The sequence below is a fragment of the Ictalurus punctatus genome, chromosome 1 (assembly GCF_001660625.3).
Source record: "Ictalurus punctatus breed USDA103 chromosome 1, Coco_2.0, whole genome shotgun sequence".
NCBI lineage: Eukaryota > Metazoa > Chordata > Actinopteri > Siluriformes > Ictaluridae > Ictalurus > Ictalurus punctatus.
Genome location: NC_030416.2, coordinates 28,347,937 through 28,375,517, shown reverse-complemented (window position 1 = coordinate 28,375,517; position 27,581 = coordinate 28,347,937). Strand labels below are relative to the sequence as shown.

General features: G+C 38.0%; 1 protein-coding gene across 7 annotated transcripts in view; it reads right to left on the bottom strand.

Moving 5' to 3' along the window:
- Positions 1-417: 417 nt before the first annotated feature.
- Positions 418-27,581, bottom strand: part of slc12a7b (solute carrier family 12 member 7b) — an 88,779-nt gene continuing 61,615 nt past the window's right edge. For 3 of the 7 annotated variants that reach the window (XM_047158093.2, XM_047158096.2, XM_047158106.2), the window contains 19 exons: positions 26,221-26,432; positions 25,122-25,286; positions 24,478-24,576; positions 23,453-23,510; positions 23,016-23,190; positions 22,608-22,726; positions 22,044-22,142; positions 20,632-20,751; positions 20,337-20,441; positions 18,679-18,847; positions 17,811-18,006; positions 16,162-16,328; positions 15,876-16,007; positions 15,665-15,772; positions 14,458-14,574; positions 11,608-11,783; positions 8,691-8,705; positions 6,196-6,329; positions 418-4,713 (listed from right to left, as the gene is read on the bottom strand). In XM_047158093.2, coding sequence (XP_047014049.1) covers positions 4,622-4,713; positions 6,196-6,329; positions 8,691-8,705; positions 11,608-11,783; positions 14,458-14,574; positions 15,665-15,772; positions 15,876-16,007; positions 16,162-16,328; positions 17,811-18,006; positions 18,679-18,847; positions 20,337-20,441; positions 20,632-20,751; positions 22,044-22,142; positions 22,608-22,726; positions 23,016-23,190; positions 23,453-23,510; positions 24,478-24,576; positions 25,122-25,286; positions 26,221-26,432 — 2,458 coding nt within the window. In that variant the 3' untranslated portion in view covers positions 418-4,621. The remainder of the gene's footprint in view (positions 4,714-6,195; positions 6,330-8,690; positions 8,706-11,607; positions 11,784-14,457; positions 14,575-15,664; positions 15,773-15,875; positions 16,008-16,161; positions 16,329-17,810; positions 18,007-18,678; positions 18,848-20,336; positions 20,442-20,631; positions 20,752-22,043; positions 22,143-22,607; positions 22,727-23,015; positions 23,191-23,452; positions 23,511-24,477; positions 24,577-25,121; positions 25,287-26,220; positions 26,433-27,581) is intronic. The other 4 variants (XM_017479147.3, XM_053683610.1, XM_047158094.2 and 1 more) reach the window with 3 other exon arrangements.

The window sequence follows — 27,581 nt, the reverse complement described above, 5'->3', positions numbered from 1 at the left end:
AGAAACAATATTGCTTAAAGTTACAGCTACTGTAGGGTCAGTGATATTCAAATAATATTTAAAGAAGATCCTGAAAGTTCAATTTTTTGCATTAATTTACGTGGGAAAAAATGAACTTTTACGTGATATTCCAAGTTTTTGAGATGCACCTGAATGTGTGCCAAAAAGTCGTAATTATATGATTTCTTTATGGTGGAATTAGTGCCACCTGGTGTACAAAATTATAACGTCATAGATGTTTTTTTTCTCTCTTGCAGATATCGTTCTGAATGGACCTTTCAAGTAATGCTTTTGTTATTGTTCACTTTTATTACAATAAATTAGTTTGAATAAATATAATCTAAGTTTGAATAAATATAAGTTTGAAAAATATAGCTAGCAATAGAAACAAAGAACAAATGAGCCAAAGACACTAGATAAATTTCAGCATTTTAATTTCAATTACTCAGAGGCACAAATGTAATTTAAAGGGCTACTTTCCACTACTGGGCATCCACATGTGCTACAATCAGTGCCTTTCTTGTATTATTTGTCCAAGGCTAGTACAGGTTTTTGTCGAGCATGTCCATCCCAGCGGCTGTGAGACACAGGTTCTTCTTCTTTAAAACAAAATGATGGGGGACTTTGGATTTCTTGATCCGTGATGTTTCTATGTAGTTTTACCACTCTGCTACATATTCCACTGCACAGATATTACACATACATACTGTACTTTCTCTCTCTCACACACACACAGTTTCTCTCTCACTGATGTATCTGTATATCAGTAAATCCTACCGGTCTCTGGTTCAGTGCCTTATCACCATCATCATCATCATCAATTATTTTTAGCTCAATTCCATGTGCTCCTGCCTCACCTTGATCAACATTTTAAAAGTTATAAACTCTTTCCCACACCAAATAATTGGTGATAATGTGAAATTTTGATAAACAACATTTTTAACAGTGCTGGATCCCATTTATTGTCCGGGTCCCAATGAACCAGAAAAGCATTGCATGTCATGTTAAAATTGGTTGAGGGGACAGAAAAAACAAAACACACAAACAAACAAAAAAAAAAAACACACAAAAACCTAAAAACCTAACACAAACTTATCGCTCTTCTCATATTTCACTAAAATGTATCATAACACTTAGAGTAACATAACTGAAGTACAGAGACTATAACCACAGACAACACAAAAAGACTAAGTAAAGTCGTACATGGGCAGAAACGTGGATGTTATACTCCACAGAAAGAGAGTTTCACTTCATCAAAGTCCATTTGTAGAGATTCCCTTTCTATGGCCTGTTCTATCACAATGCACTGTAGAAAAATACAATGTTCAGGTTACAAAATACTGCACAACTTAAGAAAAAAAGAAAAGAAAAAAGAAACTGTTCGAATATATACAGTGATGCGTCCCTTTTTCACCACACTGGCTTGAACGGCATTGTATACGAACAAGAACCTACAAGAAGCCAAAAACCTGCAGAGAAGATATTAGGGAATCCAGACTTGCTCTCTCACTCAAGTTTCAGACAAGAAAACAATTCAAGCCACATAAACTGCGATCACAAAGACATTTTAAAAAGGTTTATGTTACACATACACGTTTCCTCCATCTACTGTGTGACTGTAAATACAGATAATCACACACACACATGCACACACACACACACACACACACACACACACACACAGAGACACACCAAAAACACCTTCCTGAATGTTTTTTGGCACAAATCATACTTTGATACAAAGGACAATTACATTAACTTAAAAACATAAAATGATTCAATCTCAAACAGTACTTCCTTTTGCAATACAAGCTTGTCAGGCTTCCTAAACACAAACAGGATTTCTGGCCCTAAGAATCTGGCCCTTACATTTAAACCAAACTGGTGCTGAAAATCCAAACAAAAACAAACCATATGCTCGCTCCAACTCTATTACTATATACGTGACCTTCCTATTATGACTTGTAGCCTGGATTTTAAATACCTACACCTTTATGGTGTGTATGATTGTCACCACTGAAAACATTAAAGTGGCTCAGCATTTAAAAACTTGAGCAGCTGTTCATTTTGTTAACATTTTTTTTAAACTAACACATAGATTTAACAGTCAAGGCATTTACTACTGTAAATGATGGGAATACGGCTTTGGTTATAACTTTGTTTAAAACGTTATCCACTGGATGACTTTTATTTGAAATATTTTTAAGTTCTGACGAGTAACATGCACTCTCTAAGGGAGTCTTGTTAAACAGCAAGAACTAACTTGGTCTACAAGTTCAAATCAACTAAAATCAAGATTGTCCAAGTTATTCTTTGTGCAAGTAGTATGGCTATTAACCTGCTGCATTGGTGGGACTTAATTACCACCTTAGTAATACAAATCGACAAAATAAACCCTTAAGCAGCTAGAGAACGATAGGCTAGCGATGTAATTAAGGAAGTATAATTATTGCATGTATCCACTAGGGATGTCACGAGAACCGATACTTCGGTACCAAGTCGGTACCAACGTGACGGTACTTGTTTTTCTGCAGTAACATTAGTACCGTTTGTAATGGAAGTACCGGAGTTGCGATTCTTCCCTACCTGACGGGGGCAGCAAATATGCGCAAGTGTTGTAGTCGGTCCACAGGTGGAGAAGAAGAAGAAGAGGAACGCCTACAAGCACACGGGAAAAACTACAGAAGTTTAGCTTAGCTTAACAAGTTTAGCTCCGCCCTGTCTTGAGAGAAAAAGAGAGGAAAGCTAGTATCGGTTTCTGGTGTGCAACCGATACTATCGCTCATTTCAAACAAAGTGAGGAAACACCTGGAATTTGGAGAAGCACCTGAAAGACGGTCCCTGTATTATGTTTGTTTGAGGCAGCTGCATTGTAGCCGTGAAACCAGCTAACATTATGCTCCATGTAATGTTTGCGATAGCCAGTTATTTGTTAACGATGCTAACACATTGCAATGGTATAAACTACCTCCAAATGGGCCACCATGCATCGCCATTCAGCCCGTGTCCTGTCAGCTAAATGTAGCTACTGTCACTAATAATTATTCACATGTTCATGCCTTTAATAAATCGTTTTGGCCTGCCACCAGATGAGTGAAATTAAACTAACACTTGCATTCAGAGTGTAAGGTGTGTGTGTATGAGTGTGTGCGTGTATGTGTGTGTGTTTAGGAGTGCACCTCCGGAGACTAATTGTCAGACAGTGTTTGATAACTAAAATACCCTCCCCCCTCTCTCCCCCTCTCACTCTCTCTGCCAGTATCAGCCAGAGCAGGATGTCCTCCAGGAGAGTTTTTTTATTAAATTTTTTTAAATTTAATTTTTATACCACACGTGGTATCGACTTTGGTATCGAGTATCATGTACTTTTGGTGGTATCAGTACCGACTACTAGATTTTTGGTATCGTGACATCCCTAGTATCCACGTAAATATTGTTTGCTAAAATAACATGTACACATTTGGCCAAAACATTATACACATTTAAAACACAAATAAATACTCACTAGATAAAAATGAACATAACATTTCTAAACTTGGTGTAGATCACAACTTTTGATACAGATCATGAAGATTTTCCTGGTGAAGAAAATCAAACAATATTAAAAAAAAAAAAAAAAAAACAATATAAAACTACAATATATATACTGAACTATGATAATTTGACTATATACACTAAGAAAATTAAAAGTGACAAAAGGTTAATAAGAATGATGCCATGAAGAAAATGGGTGGATTTTTAACCATTTTTGTTGACCGAGAGAAAAAATACCACCATAAATAATATTAAAGCATCTTCATAGTTGAAAATTATTATTCTTATTCTTATTCTTATTCAGTGTTAACAGCAACAAAAAATGGTTAAATAGGCTGAAATGTAGTAATCCTTCAATGGCATTACTCTAAAGAGCCTCTTCTTTTGTTTTTAAGAGTGTACACAGACTCTAAACACAAAAAAATAACTGTTTTGTAATCTAAAACCTTATGAACATACGGTACAAAGGATAGTGGAACAGCTAGCCTGGCCTTCTCAATACTACATGTAGTGCTGCTGTGGTGAGCAGTGTCACCACGCTGAAGTGTTTTATCATGGCCCTCGTCACAAACAGCACATTGAGAGTAACAGTAACTCTAATCTTACCTGTCCCACTGAAAACTCTGTAATACCTACAGAAAACTGCATAGCAATTTGATTATGCTTATGACTGTTTTAACAAACTCAAGTGAACCTTGGATAGAGGAATTGATTTCTTCAGAAAACGATAACAATCAGCACATACAGCATTTACTGATATTACATTTCTTTTCATTTCATTTCCTTCACTGAACACAAACAGTCATGGATGGTAGAGGGCAAGGGACAAATCACCAAATGAAACAAACATAGAAAGTCAACGAGTGCCATTAATTTTGGTGTGCTTGTCTGTCCTTGTTTGGCCTTTCGTGGTTATATGTCTTGCCTTGTTACATGTTTTCCTGCCAAAGGGGATCCTCTGCCTTCTTTTTCAACCAAGGCCAAAATTGCACAGTCTCTTCAGAAACACCAGTCCTCGAGAATGCCACGATCCAAATCCCAGCTTCATCATCAGTGCTATTCAAATGCAGCTGGGACAGCAAGGGAGTTATGAGTAGATGGTGATAACCTCTCGCCCACCACCACGAACCAACAGGACCCGGTTAAGACCTTCTAACAAAACCTCAAGGAACTCCATGTCTGAAACACACTGGTTAAGAAACAAAATCATTCATTTTTTTTTTTGTCAGTGAAGTGAAGAAGGATTTTATTTGTCACAAATTCTTTTCTTTTGCATATCCCAGCTTTATAGGAAGCTGGGGTCAGAGTGCAGAGTCCGTCATGATACAGAACCCCTGGAGCAGGTACTGTAGATTAAGGGCCTTGCTCAAGGACCCAACTCAAGGGCGAATTTTGGGATGTCGCATAAAAAATGCTGGATGTTAACACCAGATGTGAATAAAATCTTGAAAATGTGCATTAAAAAAAAAACTTATGTGCTCAATTAGCGGATCATTTTTTAAATTCTATACATAAACTACGATGGGAACACATTTAACATTTGTTAAATTCTTTAATGCGCATCAAAAAAAAAATCATGAGACTTTGCCTCAACATCTCATGTGACTGGCTGATGTGACCTGGGTATTCAGTACATGTGGCCAACTTATACAGCGCAATGACTCTGCGTATTTCTGTCACAATTGGGGCGCGGTGAGTCGCATAGCTGGACTAACCAGCTTACCAATCTCATTGCACAGTATCTCAAATGTTGTTTTTGTCATTCTGAAATGCCTGAGCCAAAGTCCGTCATCGAAATGATTTGGCATAATTACCTCCCAGAACTGTCTCTCACGATTCCTGTCCCAAATAGGTTTGTGATAGTGTTTCATCTGTGCACTCTAAAGCGCAAATAATTTATTATATTGGAAAATAGAGCCACAGTGGCTTCCCTGGTCGCAACTACTTCCATTTGTATTGATACTTTGTACCAGTTTCTGGAGAAGTGATGATTATGTTCTCTTGAACACATGGGATGGAAACGGTGCTTTATTCGCAAAAGTTTTATGCGAAATTCCAATTTTTCGCAGAAGTTCAATTTGCAACTTGTATGGAAACATAGCTAAAGGCAGCTTGGCGGTGCTGGGGCTTGAACCCCCAACCTTCAGATCAGTAACCCAGAGACACTACTGTCCTATACGGCCTTGGAAGGTTCAGGCATGGTGCTGCTCCTCGAGAAAACTGCAAGAGAATAGAAACCGAGGCATACCAGAACCCTTCTTTTAATTGTTGAACCTGGCTTTTCTTTAATGTATTTGTGTGGCGGTCTTTGAAAACCCGAGAAATTGTGTTTTGGCGTATAACACGCTTTGACACCTCAGCTTTAAGAAATATATTTCACAGTAAATAAAATAACAAAATAATTAAATAAATATAGCTGCCTCTATATGATTCAATTTTCAGCCCATTTTTACGGTCACAGACAAAAATTGTAAAATAATTCAAAATTTGTAAAATAATGTGAGGTGAGATCGGTGGCCTGGCAGTGCCATAAATTTAAAAATGAAAACCTTACAATGTGATCTCTGCAAAGACGCTCATCCAAAATGATGCGAAACTCAAGGAAAGCTACAAGTAGTACATGGTAGTGGCTTAGACACTTATAAATTTAGACAAGGATACAGTTTTCATCTCCTCCACGGTTCTTGGGTGGCCCAGGCATGTTGAGGAGGACCAGCTGAGCGTCCTGTGACTTATTCAGCACCACTTCATTCAGCTTCACGGCTGTGTGCATGCGCCTCACATTCGACTGGTTGCTGTTTTCCAAAAGCATTTAGAGAAAGAGTAAATATCAACAGACGGATGTCTGAAAACCCTCAAAGAATGAGTGATAAACCATAGGTACCAAATACAGGGACAAAACGAACACTTCAAGGTAATAGATGGTCAAGGCCCAAGCTGGCAGTTCCAATTGCATAGACACAAGTTTGAATTTATAGTCATGGTATGTAGTGCTATAATTAATTGGTACAATCTCTGTACCAATTAAGTGATAAAAATATAATGAAATGTCCCTGTGCTGAGTACTGTGGTTTAAATCTCCCATTCAATTGCAACAACCGATATCTCTTTTTGTATATCAGGGATTTTCTACCGTTCAAAACACACATAATACAATTAAAGTTCCAAGATTATGTGAGAATGAATTGTTATATATATATATATATATATATATATATATATATATATATATATATATATATATATATCACATTAAATCAGAAAATCACATTAAAGTCACCTGACACCTTATTAAATCCTTGTTATTGAATTCATTTCAATGAGTAAATTGGTCCAAGTGTTTCAAAAAATGTTCATTACAGCAGTTTTGCGATATTCTTCGTTGAAATAGGGAAAATCTGAAATCTAATTGGACAATCTGAGTTAAGTGGATAGTCAAGCATTAAATTATTAATCAAACGTAACACAATTATGCGCCAGTATGCAAATATAGGCCAATCAGCACCAGCGTAAGTGCATGTAGGACTGGGGCGGATTTATTTATCATATTCATAAAATCTACAGGGTGTCCAAAAAGTCAGGGACTGATTATTGCGCAAATATGTCGATCTGAATATGTTGTGCGAAATCCGCTAAAATACGATTCAGCATCTGAAAAAATGACTAGAGTGTAAGAGTGAATATGTACTGCGTATGGTGTAAATAATAAATACAAAACAAAGTACATGGAGGCTCCTGACTTGTCAGACACTCTGTAGATTTCGTAATGAAGATAAAAGTTTAGGTAGTTTTTTGTATTTTATCTAATGCCTTTTATTGTGGAAATGCAATTTATTATTGAATAAAGGGGGGAAAAAAACAAATTAGATTAGTTACCAAAATAGATTTTGGGTGACTTTAAATTGCTATTATATTACAATTGTTACTATAAATTTATATAATATTACATTACTATTCTATTACAGAGCATGAGTTTGGGTAAAAATAATCAAATGCATACATTTTCACATGTGCATTATGGGACATTTGCTGCTTTAGTTAATAACATAAAAAAAAAAATAATAAAAGCATTGTGCTTCTACAGGGTCATAGCAAATAGCTAAATAAAAGCACATTAGTGGAGGTTAAAGCGCGTGGCACTAACAGCTGGTGAAGAAAGCAGGATATGCACATGACCTTAATGCAGATTATAATCAAAACACATGCTCTCCATCACAACCTGATGTCAATTCAATCATCCAAACTCAAAGATCTGTTTATTGTCCAGTCTTGAAGCAAAGTAAGGTCTGAACTAACTGAACGAGACGTTCGTGTTTATGAGTTGGCAAGTCGTAATTATGACGTCAGGTGCGTTCAAGTCACCTTGGATGGAACAGGATGGCGGTGTGCCTTCACTTACTTAAGTACAAAAAATACAGCAAGGATTTTTAAAAAAAACTCTTCTTCTAGTGAACGAAGAACAAAGAATGTGCATCAGGTGTGTGTTGCATTTTTATGTTTTTAATCAAATTATGTAGCCACTGTCAACTTTATCGTTACAGATTATATCGTAATTTAACAACGCTTATCTTATACACGTATACACATAATAACTGAAATCAGCTTCTGAGATGAGCAAACATTCAATATCAGGAAATTTACGGTCCACTACAGACGGTGCATCCAAAAACATGGTGGAAAACATGCCCCCCCCCTCAGAATCTCAGAGCTCAAAGATAATCTTTAGTTTCTTAGGCTTTGTGGTGGCGTTTGTGCGAGTTCGACTCGTAAATATGATCTTTCTGACATGACTTGTACATAGCATAAGTTTTCAAGTATTCTCAAACTGACACCAGGTGCTGTGGTCTGAAAAGCACGTATTGTTTTGACTGAAAGGAAAATACTATTCTGTCATGCAAGTTAAATGACTTTATGCAGTGAAGGAATTTGCGACATGGTAAGAAGCATGCATCTGCACTTCTCTCTCTCTCTCTCTCTCTCTCTCTCTCTCTCTCTCTCTCTCTCTCTCTCTCTCTCTCTCTCTCTCACACACACACACACACACACACACACACACACACACACACACTCTGAGCACGAGCAATTGTAATGGACCGAGAAGACAGGACAGCTACAACACAGACACATGGCCTACATTAAAAAGAAAGTGGACTTACAGACTCTCCCATTCTCTGGAAGGAAGAAAATGGGACAAAACAATAGAGACAAACTTAGACAGCACTGCAATTCCTTCACGAGGACATGCCAACCATCTCAGCAAATCCACAGGTAAAAATGCTCAATGCTGTCATCTACAATTGTCTAATCACACATACTGTGACACTTTAGCAACACAAATTACTGCTTTAACGCAGTATTCTCAATCCCAGGACCAAGGACACAAAATCTAATTTAATGCGCTATGAGACAGATTTGTTTTCAAGTAAAACATAACTTCACCATAAATGTGTTGAGTTAGCATTCCTCGGAACTGGGATTAGGAAACTCTGCTTTAAGCATGGTTCATCTTTTTTGTTGAAAAATTATTTGAAGTACATTTACAAGAGGCTAGGGTATCATAGTAAGGATACTGGTCAAATATACACCCGAGCAAAAGAATAAAAATAAAGATACTTTGTATAACTACACACATAGGGCCGTATTCAGAGTTGGCGACATAAGTCTAATATTTACGTCAATATTTACACCGGGGAAAGTGACTCATATTCAGGCTCAAGTTACTTATGTCAATTTTCTGGGCTCCTCATTCAGATTATGTAAATCACCTAAGTGTAGTTCACATATCCAGGGTTGCCAGATTTTTCTCAAGTAGAAGTGTAGGACATGGGGTTTTTTATAACGTCTAGATTACCACCTTTGAAAACTAGCAGTTCCCATTAATCATGTAAAAAAAAAAAAAGGGGCAACAAAGACTAAGGAAGAAATTGCGCCTGACAATTTAATTAAACACATTAATACAGTAATTTTATTTAAAAATGTGGCTTACACCCTTGTTATACAGCAGCTTATAAAAGCTCATGATCCAGCGCTTCCTATTATTAATTAAAAAAAATTATATATATATATATATATATATATATATATATATATATATATAAAATCAGATAAGTAATATAATTAAATGTAGCTATGAGATACCAAATACAGCTCATGAAATTGTATTGGGTGTGCACAATGTATGTAGACTAATAATGTATGTAGGATATTAATTCATGCTTTTATTTTATTTTAATTTATTTATTCATTTTCATATGATTCATTTACATGTGATTCATGCTTTTATTTTAATAAATTTGAGTTGTCAGATGAATAACTTGCTATTATAGAAGGATAAGCTCACTAACCATTCAGTGTTGTTCATAATTTTATCCAAAAAAAATGTCGTCCATAAAAATAAACTTTTGGTGGAATTTTAAGAAATGATTACAATTAATATATTATTAGGGTCATATTTATGTAATTATAATTAGTGTCAACTGGCATTCCGTAGATTTTCTGCGGTGTATTTTCATCCCAAAACATGGATTTAATTTTCTGGTTATGTGTCGGACAATGTTGCATTGTTGACTTACTGTTCTCTCACTCCAGCTGCTAATATGCATGAAAAATGGGCTTAAAATCCCCATGAAATCAAAATCGAGGTTTTGTGGCTTTTACTATGAATATGTTAGACTTAAACAACGACACAATTTGCATTTAGAAGATATACGCATTCAAAATTTACAGTCTCTCTCTACCACCAATACGAGATCAACAATTTTGATGACATCATTCTGCACTTCAGCTTCTCATCAGATTTTCTGTCCAATCAAATTCTCTCTAGAATCTGAAGTGTCCCACCCCCGACAGTTATAAGTTTCTGGCTGTGAAGTAAGCTAAACGCTATTGGCTATTTAAAAAGGGCGAGGAGTCACTCGATATGTCCCACCCTGACTCCCTATTTCAGAGGAAATTACATCAACTCATCGAATAATGCTATGCCTTAGAAGGAACTTTCACGGTGACTGAAGTGTGTAACTGAGTCACGCCTCTCTGAATTGTGCTCAAGTCCATAGTTATGTCTGAAGCTTGAATAGCAATCTGCACAGTTTAAATCCTCACTACGTGCGCTTACCTCAACTCTGAATCCAGCCCATAATATCAGAATAAATAACTTATTAGTCATGAAAGAGAAATATTCATTAAATTCTAGAGGAGACGGAAAAGAAAAGGAGAAGGACACTATATTCTAATTCTTGCTATTGTTGCTTATAGACATATAGTATGCTGCATGTTATTCTTTTAATAGCAACACGTTATTGCATACAAGGATATAGTATACTGTACATTATTCATCCCTGAGGGAAAACTTTTGAAAGTGTTACATGTTATTGTTTAAGAGAGTTTTAAAAGAGAATTTTAATAATTAAAGTATCAGCATTACTTATTACAGTAACGCATTATGATACACATGGAGGTTGGCTATATGGAAGTTTATTCAGTAACACAGAGACAAAGGACACATGGTGAGATCATGACCGTTAGTCCAGACAATGTGCTTACACACTGGGCCATGCTGTTTAACAGAGATGGCTTGCAAAATCCTATATGCGATAACCAACACCACTACACATCATGCAGACTGTGCCCTTAAAAACGAAACAAAACAAAACAAACAAATAAAAAATTTAAAAAACCCTGAAATGTACACAGGACTATGTGTCGAATCATGCAAAGCTCTTCCAGACCAGAGATGATGATATGAGACATTTTTTAAATTGTGCTAATAAATCAATTACTGACAAAACAAGAATAAAGCCACCAAATGATAACAGGAATCTTAAACAATTTTCTCAAAGTTGTGATAAAGATGCTGATACAAAAATTTCCAATGTTATATATGTATATATATTTTTATCTCTTAAGTGCTACGAACTAGAACATGAAGATTGCTCCAACTGGATTGCTCTCTTAAGACTAGGCTAAGGCCACCAGCATAGTTTTGCTGTACTTGTGTACACTAATCTAATCTAATCCACCATATAATGTATACTTCAACATGAAGAAATAATTCAAATTGTGGTGTGTACTCACGGTTTCATGTTGAAAATATCCCGTACACACATGCTGGCGTTTTGCTCCCGGTTACGAGTGCGTTCAGTGGAGAACTTCTCTTTGGTCCAGGTCATGTGAACCCGGTCCGGAGTGGCCTCAGCTTTGTCATTGATAGCAGCGTGGGACGCCGTGTTCTTATCATGAATTAGCTGTGCCTGAAGAATCATCACAAGCATTAAATCAGTTCACATGGCTCAGAAAACATAAAGCATAACTAACCCCCTAAGTCCCATAGAAATCCTAATGTTTCTGGCATTTTAGGGCATTCTGGCAGACACCTTTATCCAGAGCGACTTCAATTTATCTCATTTATACAACTGAGCAGCTGAGGGTTAAGGACCTTGCTCGAGGGCCCAACAGTGGCAGCTCGGCAGTGCTGGGATTTGAACTCCTGACCTTCCAAACATCTTAACGCTTAACGCTTAACACTGAGCTACCACTGCCCTAACATCAGGTCATTTCTGTGTAAGGCTACTGTTACTGTACTGGCCTGTCAAAAATGTATCTTTGGGAACTTTAGGCTTATGTAGAGTACAAGATCCAAAATGGACCAAGCTCTAATCTTAACAGTGGTGTGGCATAATGGATTAAATCAAACACTTTAGCAGGTCACAAATTATGAGGAGTGAGTCAGGTTGTTTACTTTTGTGTTTTACCATTAATGATACACAAGGTGGCTAACTAGCTTGCTACTACCTTGCTAGCAAGCAACTGTCGGTGTGTCTCAATCAGCTCCCTAGATCAGGGCACTGATCAAGGAGTCGGCTATTTTAAGGACTGTCTCAATCGCAAAATCCTTCCAGTGCACGGGAATGTTCGCTCCCTAAAAAGTCGCACAATGCACCGCAAAATCCAAGCAGTGTCGACGCTCACTATGTTCTTTACTGGAAATGACGTCATATTTTCTGAAGCCTCTCCACACAAAAAAAAAATTACGGGCGAATTCTCAGCCAATTTCAGTCTACACATGTAAGTAACTTGTTATTGTTGTTGTAGCTCTAAAATGATTACTTACGTTAGTGATTTTTTACTTTTTTTGTTTGTTTGTTTGAGTCTAACAACTTTTAAATATTAAATGATTAAAACGAAAACTCCACTAGCTAGCCTGCGATCCTGCTTGACGTACCATGACAAATGTGTGTGATTAAGCTAACAAATTTATATGACACATAAAACGTAAATTTTTTGGTTACGTTTTACAACACAAGTACATAGTCATGTTGGAAATTGAGTGTTTCGCAATCAGTGTCCCAATGTGTAGTGAGCCAGGGTCCTTACCAGTGCCCAAACTGATGTACACGATATACTGATTAATGAGCTAGGGAGCTGATCGAGACACACCATCTAGGACAGTTGGCAACTGTACCGTAGCTAGCTAGCTAGCTAGCTAGCTAATCAGCTTCTGTGCATGCTTATACAAAAGATGCAAATATCCTTTGTTTATAAATAGGAAAACGACAGGTTTCCCTAAACTGATCTAGAAGACTTGTAATTGTATTTATGACTTAATCTGATCTACTATTTGCTCATTTCTACAAACTTTGACTACTGGAGCTAGAATGCTTAGTCACTAACAGCACCAACAACTAAGATGGAGGATTTGGCTTAGGTGCTATTTTTCAGATCTCTCCAATTTTGTAATGACTTATACATTCAAAGTGCCTTATGAAAGTACAAGCTTCACCTAATACCCCTCCTGAAAAAACAACAAAACAATAGAAACCATCACAAAAATTCTAATGGTTTCCACTACAAATAGCATTACAAACCATTACCGGTTCTTAACTGTATCCACTAGACATAAGATGCCACCAATAGAAAGCAACAAATTACCAGTAGAGAGCCACAGGGACCATTACAGCTTCCATTAAAACCATTACAAATTATGCAAGGGTTCCTATTGTATTTTTCTTTTCAGAGACAATTTTGCCAACTATTGGATATATTTTTAACTACAACAGCAAACATGATTAGCGTGCTAAAAATGCGTACATTAAAAAACATTAATAGGCTTTTGTTATTTTTAGTTAGAATGATTAGCCTATTAAAATATTAAAACTTAGCTACTGAGCTCTATGATAATCGTTGGAAGTTCATTTAAGTAAAATTTACACACTTTAGTACATTTGCTATTAAATTATTTGCTAATAAATGCCAACAAAAAAAAAAGCTTACAGAACTGAGCAATGGATAACGCAAAAACAAAAACTAAGCAAAAATGTATACATGGTGTTGAAATTGTGTTTCATACGAGTACCAAATGATCCATGCTGTACATTTAAAACACACAAAAAAAGTTATATGATGTTTAGTTTATACATGTACTATGCCAATTATTATCATGCATGACGAGGTGGTATTATACCAACAAGCTGGCATGCAATGTTATGCATGTTATTTTTGAACGAAACATAAAAAAAAAAAGCAATGCATGGGTCAAAATCCAAGCTATCGTCCGCTGCTTTTTGCTAGCTAAGTAAATTGGAGAGTCTCTCACTATAAGAAGGGTAGCAAATGATAAGGAGTGACAGGAGAGAGGAAGAATATTGATGTTCACAGGGGGTTGACAAGGAGGTGGAGGCCACTGTGCAGAGATTCATGCTTAATGGGAGGAGTCACAGAGATGGATAAACACACCATGACAGTTACAGAGCCACCACGTCACTTGATACCGAAGCCACAGAGAGCTCTGTGTAAAGATTAAAGATTAAGAAGGTTTGTTGAAGCTTTGAACATATGTACAGCTCTCTGCACTTGTTTGTGGCTCTGTAATTGTGAGTGTTGGATCCAGGGTGGTGTTCTCCAGGGCACAGTTTTCATATTCGCTACCTCGTTCTCCATTTCGTCCTCCAGGGCAGCACCTTGGTTACTTGAGCCCGAGCTCTGAGCCCGAGTGCGGTTCTTCCTCCGAATGGAGCTACGAGATTCGTCAGTGATGCTCTGAATCTGAAGGGGTAAGTGCCAGTCCCCATAGCAGCAACAATATGAGAGAGGTCATATGGCTACATTACAGGTGTGCAACAAGGATTCATACTAGGTCTAATGGGTTTTTTAGACAGCTGACAATCAGATGAGGTTTTCTCAAGTAAATACATTAGGATCCAAGACTGGATGATATAATGTCATACATTATTGGTCAGGAGAACCTGAAATTGAATGTCCTGTTTTTTTTCCCCACATAATATCCAAACTATCACCATAGGTTCATTTTACAGTGATTTGTAGAATAGTGAATTGGTGATGCCAACCCAGAACTGCATACTGTTATTCTTACACAAATGGAGTTAAAGTCACCCTAAACTCTTAATAAATTTTAAACGTAAACTTCATGAGATTTTTTAAATACAACCCCGATTCCAAAAAAGTTGGGATGCTGTTTTAATTGTACACAAATGTAAATAAAAACAGAATGCAATGATTTGCAAATCTCATAAACTCATGTTCACAATAGAACATAGAAAACATCAAATTTCTAAACTGAGTAATTGTACCATTTTAAGAAAAAAAAAAAAAGGTCATTTTGAATCTGATGGCCGCAATACGTCTCAAAATTTTTTTTCCAACTTTTTTGGAATTGGGGTTGTAAATCATTTCAAGGAAATTAACACCCACCAGAAATGCCCTCACAATCTGATTGGTCTAGAATTTTTTTGGAAGAAAGAGTGGGGAAATATTGCCAAATCAAGATGTGCCACACTGATGTACTATTTCTCAAAAAGACTGAGTAGGGTAATAAAATCAAAAGGCAGTCTAAATAGGATTTTGTGATTGTTGCAGCCAAAAATGAGGAATTTGAGGAATTCTTTTGTGCTTTTTTTTTTGCAGAAAACAACTTGAATTGGCGAAACTGCAATTGCATGACACTGTCACACTTCTGGTCTACGTAAGTTTTGGGTGACTTTAAGCAATTACAAACCTAAAAAAAAATAAATAAAGATGATAAATTCTTTCATGTTACAATGAAATTTTATGGTTGCTACTCAAATGTCATCATGAAGTTTCAACATAGCAGAGGAGCTTTTGCAAAAAACATTACCTCTCTCTCCCTCTCAGTCCGGGAGAGATGCATCTGCTTCAGCATCTGGGAGCGCTGCTCCATAACAAGAGTCTTCTCATAGGTGAAAGCCGAGATATCACTATCGTGCTGTTTTCATGAAAACACAGGACACAAGTTTTGTTTAAAAAAAAAAACGCAGTTGAAATATGAAATATGAGATCAAGAGTCAGCTATCCATACACAAGCTTACCATTTCAACAACCTCAACCTCAGCATCCAGCCGAAGGTGATACAAGAACATCTGAAGGTCTTTCTTCATCTGGATACTGTTATCATCCATCTGAGCTACGGTGAAGATACGCATCTTGCACTTCCTCCACACCTGGCAGAGACATGGACAGAGAGAAGTAGAAGCAGAAGACGGAAGGAGAAGATAACAGACAGCGATTTCCAATGATCCATCATTGGTTAGTTAAGCTTTCTTTATCAGTGCTGGCGTTGATGCACATATCATGGCAGATATCAGACTGGTGTACCTTGTGCTGGCGGAGCAGGAAAGGCAGCAGCATAAGCATTCCACCATCGTGAACCACCCACCAAACATCTATGGTGCCTTCTCGTAGCCGCTCCTGCTGAGGGAAGTTGTCCACATTCTTAGCTACCAACAAAGCCTGATGAGCCGCTGTGGTCTCTCGCACAGTCTCTGAAGAAGACAGCAAGCGGTTTCAGGATAGTTATTTATTTAACATATGCTGAAAATGTAGATAATGGTGTCTTATGGCTGATGATAATGGATGTATAGTTGTTGAAAGTTTGTGAACCCTTTAGAATGTAAAACATCATCAGATTTTGACAAAAGTCCTAAAAGTAGATAAAGAGAACCCAATTAACAAATGAAGAAAATATTATAATTGGCCATTTATTTATTGAGAAAAAATATCCAATATTACATATCTGAGTGGCAAAAGTATGTGAACCTTTGCTTTCAGTATCTGGTGTGACCCCTTGTGTAGCAATAACTGCAACTAAAAGTTTCCTGTTGATCAGTCCTGCACATCGGCTGGGAGGAATTTTAGCCCATTGCTCAGTAAAGAACAGCTTCAGATCTGGGATGTTGGTGGGTTTCCTCACATGAACTTCAGGTCCTTCACAACACTTTCTCTTGAGACTAAGCTCATGGGACAGATGTTCTGATATTTTCCTGTAGAATTCGCTGGTATAATTCAGAATCCATTGTTCCATCAATGATGGCAAGTCGTCCTGCACCAGATGCAGCAAAACAGGCCGAAGCCATGATACTACCACCACCACGTTTCACAGTTGGGATAAGGTCCTTATGCTGGAATGCAGTGTTTTCCTTTCTACAAACATAATACTTCTCATTTACACCAAACAGTTCTATTTTGGTATCATCTGTCCACAAAATATTTTTCCAATAACTTTCTAGCTTATCCACATGATCTTTAGCAAACTTCAGACAGGCAGCAATGTTCTTTTTGGAGAGCAGTGGCGTTCTCCTTGCAACCCTGCCATGCACAACATTGCATTCCTTTAATGTTCTCCTGATGGTAGACTCATGAACATTAACATTAGCCAATGTGAGAGACGCCTTTAGTTGCTTAGAAGTTACCCTGTGCTCCTTTGTGACCTTGCAGACTATTACATGTCTTACTCTTGAAGTGATCTTTGTTGGTTGATCACTCCTGGGGAGGGTAACAATGGTCTTGAATTTCTTCCATTTGTACACAATCTGTCTGACTGCGGATTGGTGGAGTCCAAACTGTTTAGAGATGGTTTTGTAACCTTTTCCAGCCTGATGAGCTTCAACAACTCTTTTTCTGAGGTCCTCAGAAATCTCCTTTATTTGTGCCATGATACACTTCCACAAGCATGTGTTGTAAAGATCATGGTAGATCCATGTTCTTTAAATAAAAAAGGCACTCACTCACACCTGATCATCATCCCATTGATTGAAATCACCTGACTCTAATCTCACCTTCAAATTAACTGCTAATCCTAGAGGTTCACATTCTTTTGCCACTCACAGATATGTAATATTGGATCATTGCGAACAATAAATAAATGACCAAGTATAATATTATTTGTTTAATTGGGTTCTCTTTATCTACTTTTAGGACTGATGATAGATAATCTTGACTGAAAAAATAAATTTTGAGATGCTAACCGATGAAGTTCTTCCATGAGAGAGGGTCGTTGGACTGTTTCCAGGAGTTTGGCCATGCCATCAGCACTGTGTTGTGTTTCATGCCCCCGAGTCCAGCTGACTGGATAAGGTGCGAAATGCCATCACGCAGGTTGGACGTCACCACCACATGACAGAAGCCCTTGGTCTTTTCTGCACCCATGGCTAGTTTGATGTTCTACAAAGTACATAAAACAATTCGGAAGTAATCCTAAGTTATACTTAAGTTATCTTATCAGAATATTTGTACTTTGTCTAACTTGTCATTATTGCTTCATCTTAAGTACTGTTTGTTTTGTGATAAGAACAGCAGAACAAATTGATATCATAAGTAAGGAATAAAACACTTGTAGACAAGTGTAGTACAAGCAAATTAATATAAATCTGTGATTTGAATGACAACCAGCACTACGATCAGAGCCATGCTGCTACTGAAAATTAATCAACACATTCTGACCAATCAGAATTGAAAATATAACAGTTCACTGTGTAGAAGACACTCTTCAGCTTTAGATAAGACCAAGAAAAACAGTATTAAATAAACATTGTGTATTAAAGAAATACGGTGTTTAAATTGATAAAATAAAATAAAAAAGACACTGCAACTTAGCTGTTAGACAAGCAGACCTCATCTAATTATCTGATTTTGTCTACAGTTCTTCCTAGTGCCACTAGATGTCAGTGTCTCCTCATGCTTTAGACACATCAACCATTTAAAAAGTGAATCCTGGGACCTGCATTACACTGCTATAATACACTGTTCCCCAAAGTAAATTCATTTGAAATTTATTGGATAATGAAAGGAGCATGGTAGTTAAATCTGATAGTTAAAGTACAGTTGTGGACTTACTTGCTCAGCATTCTTGGCTTCGGTATCCTTGGTGAGGTATGTACCTTCCAGCACAGAACCCACAATGGTGAGCCCTTTACCTGCCTTCAGCTGTGTGGTGAGGGACAGGAGACGAGGGTGCTTCACTTTAAACTCCGAGTCTAGTTTCAGCAGCACCAACAGCTGAGGTCTTAAACAAGAGATCAGAGGAGAAATGTGTGATTTACAACAGTTCAAGATTATTTTTCGGAGGTTTTGTTGTGCTAGTATTCTTATATGGTGCTTTGATGAGGCTTAAATAGGCCTGTGAACTACTGCTGTAATCATAAAGATGTTACTGTGCTCCTCCTAGGGCTCTCATTTGAATATGCTCATACTGAACATCCTTTCGATGCACTTCATAGTGTAGAGTTGTAGAATGATAACGATTTATAATCCCACACTATGGTGAAAGTTAGAAGAGTCGTCAGGTAAGAAACAGTATAAAGAGTCTGCAGTACACCTCTGCCGCCTGTCTCGTGGCTCTATTAGGAACAGAACCTAGAACGATCATCAACAGCTCTTGAAAACGTGACTAAACTGGTTCTAGTGAATGGTTCCATCTTTGTACCTTTAGTTATGAGGAACATAATTGTAGACAAACATCATTTAGGTATTTAATTGGAACCTAAGAAGCACTTAATAGGGTCATGGTGGATCTCAGGAACACTGCATGCATTCACACCAGATCATTCATACCCATGTTCATACACACATTCACACACGAGGGGCAATTTAGCATATCCAATCCGCCTACCTGCATGTTGTTGTTTTTTTTGTTTAAACAGAGTATCCCGGAGAACTGTGAGAAAACCCATGCAAACATACAGAGAACATGCAAACTCTGCACAAACAGTAACCCGAGCTCAGGATTGAGCCCTGAAGCTAAAATGCTGCAACGTTACGCTAAGCACTACATCATTGTGCTGTTCTTCGTTCTGTACAAAGATCCTTTATTTCCGACGTGGGAAATAAACCTGCATTGTCTTGTTTTTAACAACATGAAACACCACACTGCCACCCCTCATTCTTGTACTGTAAAACCAGTTTAAATATTTGTACTGTTCCCTGTGTAGTTACTATGTATGTTACTAAATATGTAACAATCCTAAGGGGTTGGAAATGTAAATGCACAAAGTTAAATAATCTTGAGGTGGAATAGTAAGGAGTAATAGCGATTTTATTAAGAACTGATCCGCAGGTCAGCAAATTTAATCTGTCTGCAGCGACACACTGGCATCAAGCCATGTAAAGAGGCTTATGCAACAATGAGAGTGTAGAAGGGCACTGGTTTCGCTTCAACACGTGACGCTCTGCCCGCTCGGACAGATGGCACTAGGAGTTCTTGTTTTCTTGGCACTGGATTAGAGCGACCATGGGATAGTTGGACTGAGGAGGAGGAAAAGATTTGGCCTCAACGTTTCCAACAACAGTCTGTTAAGGGTTGGATGAATCGCTGTAAGGGCAGCTCATTTATTCAGTGTGGGATTAGCAAGGTCTTGAGGCAAATCAAATAGTAATTGTTTTAGGATTATACTAGTGAGAATTGAGGACACTATAATCCGAGGCGCGGCGTAAAGATAAATATCATCTCTCCATATGAATTTTAGAATACTAAATATAGACACTAGACTTCTCACCTCCAGTTTTTAGTGTGTGGTGGTGCTTCCTCCAGACGAATGAGAGCGTAACGAGCCGCGTTGAGCGACAGTCCACGGATGCCATCGCCCCACTCTTTCTCAGCTCTGTATACGCACAAATTTTCACATATTGGAGCCAGGGGTCAGCTGTTCACTGTTAACACTTCTCGATTACTTCCATGACACGTAAAACCACTCAGAAAAGCAAATCAGCTTATACGCCTACACATGCAGTGCTGGTGATCTGGACATGCCGGTCACACCGGGGCCTTCAGTACGGTTCAGCTGAGCTTACCCTCTGTATTCGATGTATTTGTAGATACAGCCAGCGATGACCATGGCCACCAGGGCATAGTACCAAGAGGAAATAAACATCAGGGCAAGACACAGGCTCATTCCTAGGAACGACAGTGCCCTGTTGGATAAGAGGGAGACAGAAGAGCTTGTCTTCAACTGAAAGAAAGAACTGTTGTTATTTTGATGGGGTTATTTTAAGCAAATGCTAAATAGTCACTTGGCAGGACCTTTTTTTAAAATTATTTTTATATATAACATTTTATAATATATATTAGCAAATGTCTGTCTATCTCAGTGTTTCTAAACGTTTAGTAGACAGGGGCTGATTTAACCAGGGGAAAAAGTGATGAATGCTGGAAACAGTCCTCTGTACAGATTTATTTTATGAACATGATTGTTAATAAACTATTTAAATATCATGGTCATTATTAATGTGTAAAACAGAGCAAAAGAGCGTTTTATTTCTTAAATGAAGTTATGAACCTTGGGTCTATGCCATGCATTAAGGGTTGACTTGCATTTATCAACAAATAGTCAGCTATTCAATATTGAGATTCAAATTCTGTATATACAGCTTTTTAAGAGTTCATGTGTATTTCAAAAGGAGTGTTTGTAAACCGACATGGTTTGTTGCCTTGAGATAACTTCTGTTGATACTATATAAGCCTCACAAATAGCCTTTGAAAATAATTTTAAAAAAATTAAAAAGAGAGAAGTAGAGAAGGTCTACTTTCAATCTGGGAGGCAGTGCTAATTTCTGGGTCAGAAAATGTTTAAAGAGAAGCCTATAAGGAAGAAACTCACCAGAGTAATTCCACATCAACATTCCAGACTACAGATTTTCCAAGTTATCTTTGAAATAATATGAGTAGTACAGGTCTTGAAACACTTTTAAACATTACATACAGCATTTTTAACAACACAAACCCTTGATGAATTTGCCTGCACATACAGTACACCTATTTATAATCTCAGTGTTGGTTGCATTTGCATGACGGAATGACACTAGGGATTTACCCAGCAGGCTTAGGAGAAAGGGGAGTGGCCAAAGACAAGGCATCCCTCAACTCAGCAAGCAGGTTGTGTGCCTTTAGCCTTAAAGAACCTCCTCCAACTCTGCAGTAGAACTGCCCTGTTACGTCATCAAGGACCAGTGTGTGTATCCTTAGAGAGTGTGTCCTTAGACAGATTTGAGACTGTAATTGGAGTAGCTAAGAGGAGCCGAGCTGGTTTCCATACCGGGCTGCCATGATGATCAAAACAACTGTCAGAGGTCACAGACCCCTGGGGGGATAATTAGCACTTGTTCACTTGCTTTACTTGGATAATCTAAAAACAGTACCGACACTGATAACGGACCAACAAAATCCAACATGAGTGAGGTCTGTCTGACCTAGGCTCGGTGCTTACCAGTGATAGTACTTAAAGCGAGGTCGCCAGTTAGGGGTGCGCAGGAGGGTCTGTAGAGCACAGGCCAGGTTCACAAACAGATAACACATCAAGAAGAACCTAGAAGACAAACACACACAAAAACACAGTGCATCTGTTCTAATTTAAAAACAGCTTTCATAAACAACCAGGAAAGCGAGGTTAAAATAGGTGAGCAGGAAGGAAGGAGTGAATAAATAATGAGTGGCAGGTTGTTAAAGGGTTCGAGGGTCTATTAAAGTTATTATCATCATTAAAGCTGGTAAGGGAGTGCAGTCAGACGTGGGGATAAGTGACTTCGGGTTGAATTACTGTAGATGAGAAAAGAAAGGGAGGTGAAGAAGCACAGGTGTCCTAGTGAGAGAAAAAAGCAGGAAATGGAGTACAAAAAAAAAGGCTTAATGAAAAGGCGTAGGGAAAAATGAGTGAGAAAATAGCAAATGATAGTGTAAAGAAAAAGGAAAAATATGACTAATAGCAAGTACTATTATGGCATTATACGTGAACAAATGAGATAAAGAGTGATAGAAAGACAGCTCCACTCACATGGACAGGATGGGAGCCACAGCATCCAGTGAGGCGATGAGAATGCCGATTTCACAGATACCAGCAGTAAGCAGCAGGGCCCATGTAGGTTCTCCATTCGCTTTTCCATGCCCAAACACCTGAAAACAAGACCAACAATGTGGGATATGTGTTCAGAAAAACATTAAATGGTACACGTCCACTTGCAAACTGTTTCACTGTGTTTCTATGACGTATAAATGAATGAATTAATTCAAATACTTCCTGGTTTGAGGTACAGGAATAACTGTGAGAACTGATGTGAGCTAAGCCTATAAATATAGCAAGCTCTATAGCCCACCACACAGGAAGTTATAATTACTTCAAATTATAATAACTTCAAATGACCCAGAAATAAAGAAAGTGTGTGTGTGTGTGTGTCAGTGTTACCTCCAAGAAAGGCACAATGCCATCTCGGGCGATGGCCTGCAGCAGCCGAGGGGCGCCGGTGAGGCTCTGCAGACCGGCCCCGCAGCAGGAGAAGAACGAGCCAATTACAATCACCCATGGAGAGGGCCAAGATAAAGTACCAATCACTAAGTTCTTCTTCACGGAGTCTCCGAACCTGATAAGAGACGCATATTTTTTTAGCTAGAATTTCATATCTTCATTTTATATTTATTATTTTATATTCAGAGCAGTCTCCACAGAGAGACTTTGATGTGAGTTTGCTCTTTGGAAGTAGCTTCCCATACTACTGATCACCTTTACTGCTTCATACTTGCCTGTAAGTCATTAAGGACTACATCAACTTTCACTTTTTAATGAATCCTTGCTAGTACTAGTTGTATTACCATGTTGCTTTTGGTTTTGTAAAATGTACTCACTTGTCTCGGAGGACCACTCCTTCAATGCAGGCACCAAAGAGCACCACACAAGAGAGGTCTAAATGACACAGTTAAGAGAATGTTCCAAAAAAGAGATACTATTATAAAAAGATACTATACTATTTATAGTACAAGAGAGGGGTGCATGGTGGCTTAGTGGTTAGCACGTTCGCCTCACACCTCCAGGGTTGGGGGTTTGATTCCCACCGTGGCCCTGTGTGTGCGGAGTTTGCATGTTCTCCCCATGCTGTGGAGGTTTTCTCCGGGTACTCCGGTTTCCTCCATGCATGCATGCAAAGACATTGCATCCAAAGTGTCCGTAGTGTGTGAGTGTATGTGTGTATGTGAGTGTGCCCTGCGACGGATTGGCACCCTGTCCAGGGTGTACCCCGCCTTGTGCCCGATGCTCCCTGGGTTAGGCTTCAGGTTTCCCGTGACCCTGAAAAGGATAAAGCGGTATAGAAGATGGATGGATGGATTATAGTACAAGATTTGTATTTGTAACTACATCATCCCATACATCCTATAGACTGAAATAACAAATTAAAGACTTTAAGGCAAACTTAAAGTCACAGTAAACAACTAGAGAGACTAATATTCTAAAGCAGTGGTCACCAACCGCATGAAAGATCTCTTTCATGAGATCTTCCTCGCTGCAGGTTTAATCTCCACCCAAAATCTAACACACCTCTTTTAGTTTACGTTTCCATTTATTCATTTAGCAGATGCTTGTATCCAAAGAGACTTACAAATGAGGAAATACAAGCAAAATTATATATCAAACGGAGAACAATACAAGTAGTGCTACCATACAAGATTTCTAAATGAATTCTAAAGAAGCAAAGTGCACAGAGTAGAGGTGTAAGAGCCAGTGTATGTGCAGTTTTTAGATGGTCAGGTGGTCAGGTCAACCATAATCAGGTGGGCACGATTATGGTTGGAGCTATAGTCTTCAGGAAGGTAGATCTTCAGGAACAGCTTTGGTGACCACTATTCTAAAGCCATAGGGACGACATTAAGGATACAGATGAAGGTAGTAGTTGCTATGGCAAGAATGGTTCCTATGGGAATGGACCGCTGTGCATCCCGCAGATCTCCAGAGCGGTTGGATCCAGCCATGATACCTGGAAAATGACAGAAAAAAGAAGAAGAAAAACGGGGGGATCATCACCTTTTTTAGGATATAACTAATGTTCAATTCTAATTTTGTATTTGCATAAATATATTCCCTTAGGTTAACCATTTTGATATTAAAAAATAAATAAATAAATTTACACACTTGAATACACCTCAGTGTTTTATATATTTTAAGGAAGTGTGGACATTTTCCATCTGTGCTGATATGAGCACTGTTGTGTTACAGCGAGTATGCATGAAACCACTGAAGGGAAGAAACTGGCATGAGACATTTCCAGCTGAAGTGAACAGATAAGCATGATCTCCATGCTGGCTCCCTGAATGTCTATGCATGTTTAGATACAGCGCAAGCCACCAGGCAAGTACAGAGATTAAATACAAGTGGGTGGGGTGGAATTGGGCTGCCAATAACCTGCCTTCCAGAGGACAGCTAAAGAACACAGTGTACTCTACAAGCTGTGGCAAAAACTGAACGAAAAGAAAAAGTGAAACAGAGAAAAGAAAGGTAAAGGAGAGGTCAAAGTGCCCTTACCAGTGACTGAAGGAAAATAGATGCCTACTAGTAGAGTGAAGTAAGTGGCTATGTCGTTGAGTACATAGGGAAAGGAGGTGCTCTGAGTGGATTCAGACCCCGCCACTGACTCAAACTTTTTCTCCACCAGCATTCCAGCAGGGCCGTAGCTCGACCACATGTTCTCTGCTCACACAGAAAATACCATAAATGCTACAGCAAGCTCCATGAATGCTGCAGCTCTACAAAAAGAAATCACTCCACTGACATTTTCTAACTTAACACAGATTTTTAAATAGTGTGTTTGTGTCTAAAGAAAGTGAATTGAAAGTCACATTGCTGATCCGTTTCTCATGGGAAACTACAGGGTTCCCTGAACAGAAATATGTCTCTGTTTCTCTCTGGTTACACCCAAATGTGAAGCGAGAACAAGAGAAGTTTCCATTTCGACTGCAGTGCAGGAGCATCATGGATATTTTGACAGCTAGTATCTGATTACACAAAGTGAACTGTTTTGGGTTATGTCTGTTTCACCAAGTAGGTATCCAACAACTTGCTCAAACAACTTGAAAAAAAATAATAAACTGGAAAAAAAAACATCCATTTCATTTGGTTGAAATATAATTTTTTTCCTCTTAAAGTTGATGTGCCAAAGTACAGTATGTTATAGGCATATATTTTGGTCAAAACCTGAATTTTTGTCTGACTGTCTGAGAATTCAGCTGCAGTGACATCCTATGGGGTTTCCCAGGCCACCACACATGCACTGAAGTTATGTACGGTCGACATACAGTACATAAGCTCAGAAAACACTTTTATAGTTAGACTACTGTAAGCAAGTAAACATTGATATCACTGAAGAATACTTTTCCTGGACTTTCATATGAATGCAGCCTACATTTACATAGGGTGCTTTTTAAAAATTTTTTTAAAGCCTATTACTTCATATACACTGAACTGCTGAGTGAAAACTGCGAGTGCAGGTTAATGGCAGTTTCCATACTTCCAATAATGACACTCAAACCATACTCTATTCGAGTAGAACGTTATCTCTGCTAATTGTAATGAGCAAGTAATCAAGAGATTGAGTGAGATGAGATGTCCATGAGAAGCTCTGTACCTGAGATGACACCGCTGGTGAGGCCAGGAATGCCCTGCACTTCTGTGACGTTATTTTTTCTGAAATACTCGTCGCAGGTGGCATTGAAATTAGAGGAGTCACAGAACAGAGACCACAGCTTTGTGGTCACGGTGACGTTGTTGATGATCTCAGTTTTTAAGCACTTGTCAAAGTCTTGGTTTTGTAGTGTGCGGTTTCCCAGCAAGCAGACCCTTCAGAGAGTAATCAGAAACACAAGATTTTAAGGACATACAGTCAAATGATCAGGATGGTGTTACATGTCTGGATCATAAAGAAAAATCTGGAAGTGCTTACTGCAAAAATGATTTATTGTTATTATTATTATTGTTAATATTCTTGTTGTTATTGCTGTGCTGGGCAGAAGTGGTTAAAACGCTGGTCTTCTGACCAGAAGGTCATGCGTTCAAATCCCAGCACCACCAAGCTGCCACTGCTGGGTCCTCAAGCAAGGCCCTTAACCCTCAACCTCACAAATGTGTAAATGAGATGAATGTAAGTCGCTCTGGATAAAGGCGTCGAATGCCATAAATGTAATAAAATGTGAGACCTAAATTAATCAGGAAACATGTTTTTATCCCCAGCTTTCAAAGAAACTTATGCATGATCAGTGAGTACTGTTTAAGAAAACAACACACTAACCGGCACAAACTGTGGCCCTAAATGGAAATATTCGCTCGTAAAAATATATCGGCCTAATTTTATACCTCATGTCATCAAATTTCATACATTGTTATTTACAGCTCCACAGCTGCAGCTCACCTGTGTTGTCTGCTCAAAACAATCTAACATGCAAAAAAAAAAAAAGTAATGTGAGTAAGAAGGCCATTTACATTATAAACTGACTTCCATCATAATAACAGGCTAAATGGGTCATTTCTACATTACAACTTTAAAAAAAAATTCCCAATCGGACAATAATAAGCCATTACTGAGCATATAATATTGTGTACATTATAACCTACAAGGCATCATGGATCAGAATAGTTTAATATAATTTATACTACAGCACTGTTAAATTCTCCAATCTGATTGAAAGTGTTAAATAACTTTCTATAACAGCAGTTCTGACAGTAGAGTTGGCTGCGAGGCAAATAACAAGTTTATAATTAATGTGTTCATTCTAATATGTTATTCTTTCTAGAGTAACAGACAATTCACAAGGACTTGGAAGGAAAATGGGCCACATAATCTAAGCCTAATAATAAATGGATTAAAAATGTCTTATTTAACTAAGAAGAATCTATAACCATTGATATGGTGAAGTTTTCTGTAAATTTATGAAAGGCATATTTAGTAACCTTACTTTGTAAATCGGAAAGTTTTTCCAACAAAGGAGTCTA